This window comes from Eimeria mitis, genomic scaffold, assembly GCF_000499745.2.
Source record: "Eimeria mitis Houghton genomic scaffold, Emh_scaff2171, whole genome shotgun sequence".
Lineage (NCBI taxonomy): Eukaryota > Apicomplexa > Conoidasida > Eucoccidiorida > Eimeriidae > Eimeria > Eimeria mitis.
Genome location: NW_013570498.1, coordinates 4,765 through 7,681, shown reverse-complemented (window position 1 = coordinate 7,681; position 2,917 = coordinate 4,765). Strand labels below are relative to the sequence as shown.

The window sequence follows — 2,917 nt, the reverse complement described above, 5'->3', positions numbered from 1 at the left end:
TGTTTTTTCATGAAAACTCCACTTTTGCAGTTCGTCGCCGCGTCGGGGCTTGCTGCACTGGTGGAGTTTTTGGCTTTTTTTTTGTGTTTCTGTCGATTCTTCTTCTAAAAAGATGACATAAATCAATAGAAGATGATCATATGCATGGAGATCTGCACTCATTTCTGTCGCTTTCTCTCTTTTCTGCAGCATTTCCGCTTCACCTCCGCCGCAGCTGTTCTTCGTCTGACTGGCATCCCGCCCAGTTCATGATCTCGTCGATGGATACACCTGAAACTGCTGCGATGAAACTGCATTTTCACTGTCAATAGACTTGCAAAAGTGAGGCATTTGACCCCGTCCACCTCGTCTCTTGGTTTTATTTTTTGTGTATATGTTATTTCTCTCGCTGCTCCTTGAATCTGTCTGTTCTTCTTCCTGTAAACAAAGTAGCAGATTCCTTCTCAGGTGTATATACAGCTCATGCTGACACCAGCAAGCTATCTGTATTTTCACTGTTGCAGCAAGATGAGCAGCTGAACGCCGGCAGCAAATCCTCTCCCCCCATGTCCGCATCTGAGGCCAGCAACGGGGCCCAAGAGGCCCCAGAAGCTGCTGCTGCTCCTGCTCCTGCTGCTGCTGCTGCTGCTGCTGTTGCTGACCCGGTGCCGCGGCGACGTGGCCGGGGGCGCCCCCCTTCTGCTTGTGCTGCAGCACGAGCGCGGAGAGGCGCTTCTGCTGCTGCAGCAGCAGCTGCTGCAGCAGCTTCCATTGCTTCTTCTGCATGCAGCGGCGGTGACAGCAGCAGCAGCAGCAGCAGCAGCAGATTTGAATCGTCTGTCTTGCCGCATGCAGCAGATGGGGCGTTGCTGCCTGCTGCTGATGCAGCAGCAGAAGCAGCAGCAGCACTTTCTTCTGTCTCCAATACAAAAACAAATGAAGAAAGAGATATATACGCGGGTGTACATACAGCTGAAAACAGAAAAAGCAGAGGCAGAGGCAGAGGCAGAGGAAGGGGGAGAGGCAGAGGCAGAGGAGCCAGGCAGCAGCAGCGGTATTTGCGGTGTACAGACAGCAGAGAAGAAGAAGAAACAGAAAAAGAAGAAATAGAAAAAGAAAAAGAAATAAAAAAAGAAAAAGAAAAAGAAAAAGAAAAAGAAAACGAAGAAGAAACAACGAGGAGAAAGTTGGATTGGCTGCTGCAAGAAATCGACTTTTGCTGCTCAGCCCCCAAAAAACAAAAAACAAATGCAGACACACACAACAGCAGCAGCAGCAGCAGCAGCAGCAACAGCAGCAGCAGCAGCAGCAGCAGCAGTAGCGGGAGTAGCAGCAGTGCAGCTGTCCAGGCACTGCATGCGTTGCTGCATCCGTCTGCTGCTGCTGCAGCAGTTGCAGCAGGAATGAGCATTGCTGCTGTATTGAAGGCAGCAGCAGCAGCAGCAACAGCAGCAACAACAGCAGCAGCAGCAGCAACAGCAGCAGCAGATGGACGGGAGAAGGAAGCAGCAACTTCTGCTGCTGATTCGCCGCTGCTGCTGCATGCGCTCTATCGCAATACTTACGAGGGCAGCTTCCTCGCTGGCCTCAGCAGAGGAAAGCAGCAGCAGCAGCAGCAGCAGCAGCAGCAGCAGCAACAGCAGCAGCAGCAGTATGAAGAAGTAAGTTTGGGGCTTGATCTGCATGCGGTGCTGCAGCAGCTGTCGCTCTTCCCTCTGCCCGTTTTGCTGCTGAAATCACCCAATGCTCATACTAAACTGAAGCAGCAGCAGCAGCAGCAGCAGCAGCAGCAGCAGCAGCAGCAGCAACAGCAGCAGCAGTGTTGCTGCTGCAGCGTTCACATCGTTAGGCCTCTGAGCTCTTCTTCCCGATCTGTTTCTACAGCTTGCTGCTGCGGCGGCAGCGGCAGCAGCAACAGCAACAGCAACAGCAACAGCAGCAACAGCAGCAGCAACAGCAGCAGCAGCAGCAGCAACAGCAGCAGCAGCAGCAGCAGCAGCAGCAGCAAATCAGGTAGGGAGACGGATGGCGATGAGCTGTTAAATGTGGGCGGAAATGTCGTCGCCTTAGCCGCCTCAGAATATATAGCAATCACAAACTGCAGCAGCAGCAGCAGCAGCAGCTGCAGCAGCAGCAGCAGCGACAGCAGCAGCAGCAGCAGCGACAGGAGCAGCAGCGACAGCAGCAGCAGCAGCAGCAGTATTCCTGTTGCTGCTGGAGGGGATTGCTTCGTGGTGCTCGCAGTTGCTGTGGCTGCGCAGCCCTCAGCAGCAGCAGCAGCAACAGCAGCAGCACCAGCAACAGCAGCAGCAGCAGCAGCAGCAACAGCAGCAGCAGCAACAGAAGGAGCTGGGGGTTTGCTGCAGCTGTGGAGAATTTCAATCGGCCAATCGACGCATTCCTCACTCAGGATACTCATACACACACCCGTAAGATACTTGCATGCATGCATGCATGCATGCATACGTGCATGCATGCATGCATGCATGCATGCATGCAAGTGTATGCATGCATGCAAGTGTATGCATGCATGCATGCAAGTGTATGCATGCATGCAAGTATAAGCATCCAAGTGTATGCATGCATGCAAGTATATGTATCCAAGTGTATGCATGCATGCAAGTGTATGTATGCATGCAAGTATATGCATGCATGCATGCATGCAAGTGTATGCATGCATGCATGCATGCAGTTCTTAGATTTATTGGCATAAATGCAGCTGCATGAAAATTGGGGCTGCATGCACGCTGCTGCTGAGGTTGCTGCTGCAGCAGCTTTTGCTGCAGTAGTTTGCTGCTGCTGCTGCAGTAGTTTGCTGCTGCTGCAGTCTGCATGCATGCATGCATGCATGCATGTTGATATTTATTTTATGTTTTATTTACGTGTGTATACACCCCAGACCCATTGATTTATTTATCTTTTTTTATTTTATATATTT

The 2,917-nt window shown here is 51.6% G+C and overlaps 1 protein-coding gene across 1 annotated transcript in view; it reads left to right on the top strand.

Moving 5' to 3' along the window:
* Window positions 1-545: 545 nt before the first annotated feature.
* EMH_0049750 (uncharacterized protein) overlaps window positions 546-2,917 on the top strand; it is a gene marked incomplete at both ends in the record, with an annotated part of 6,843 nt that continues 4,471 nt past the window's right edge. The window contains 1 exon segment of the mRNA XM_013496566.1: window positions 546-2,408. Within this exon segment, the coding sequence (XP_013352020.1) occupies window positions 546-2,408 (1,863 nt within the window).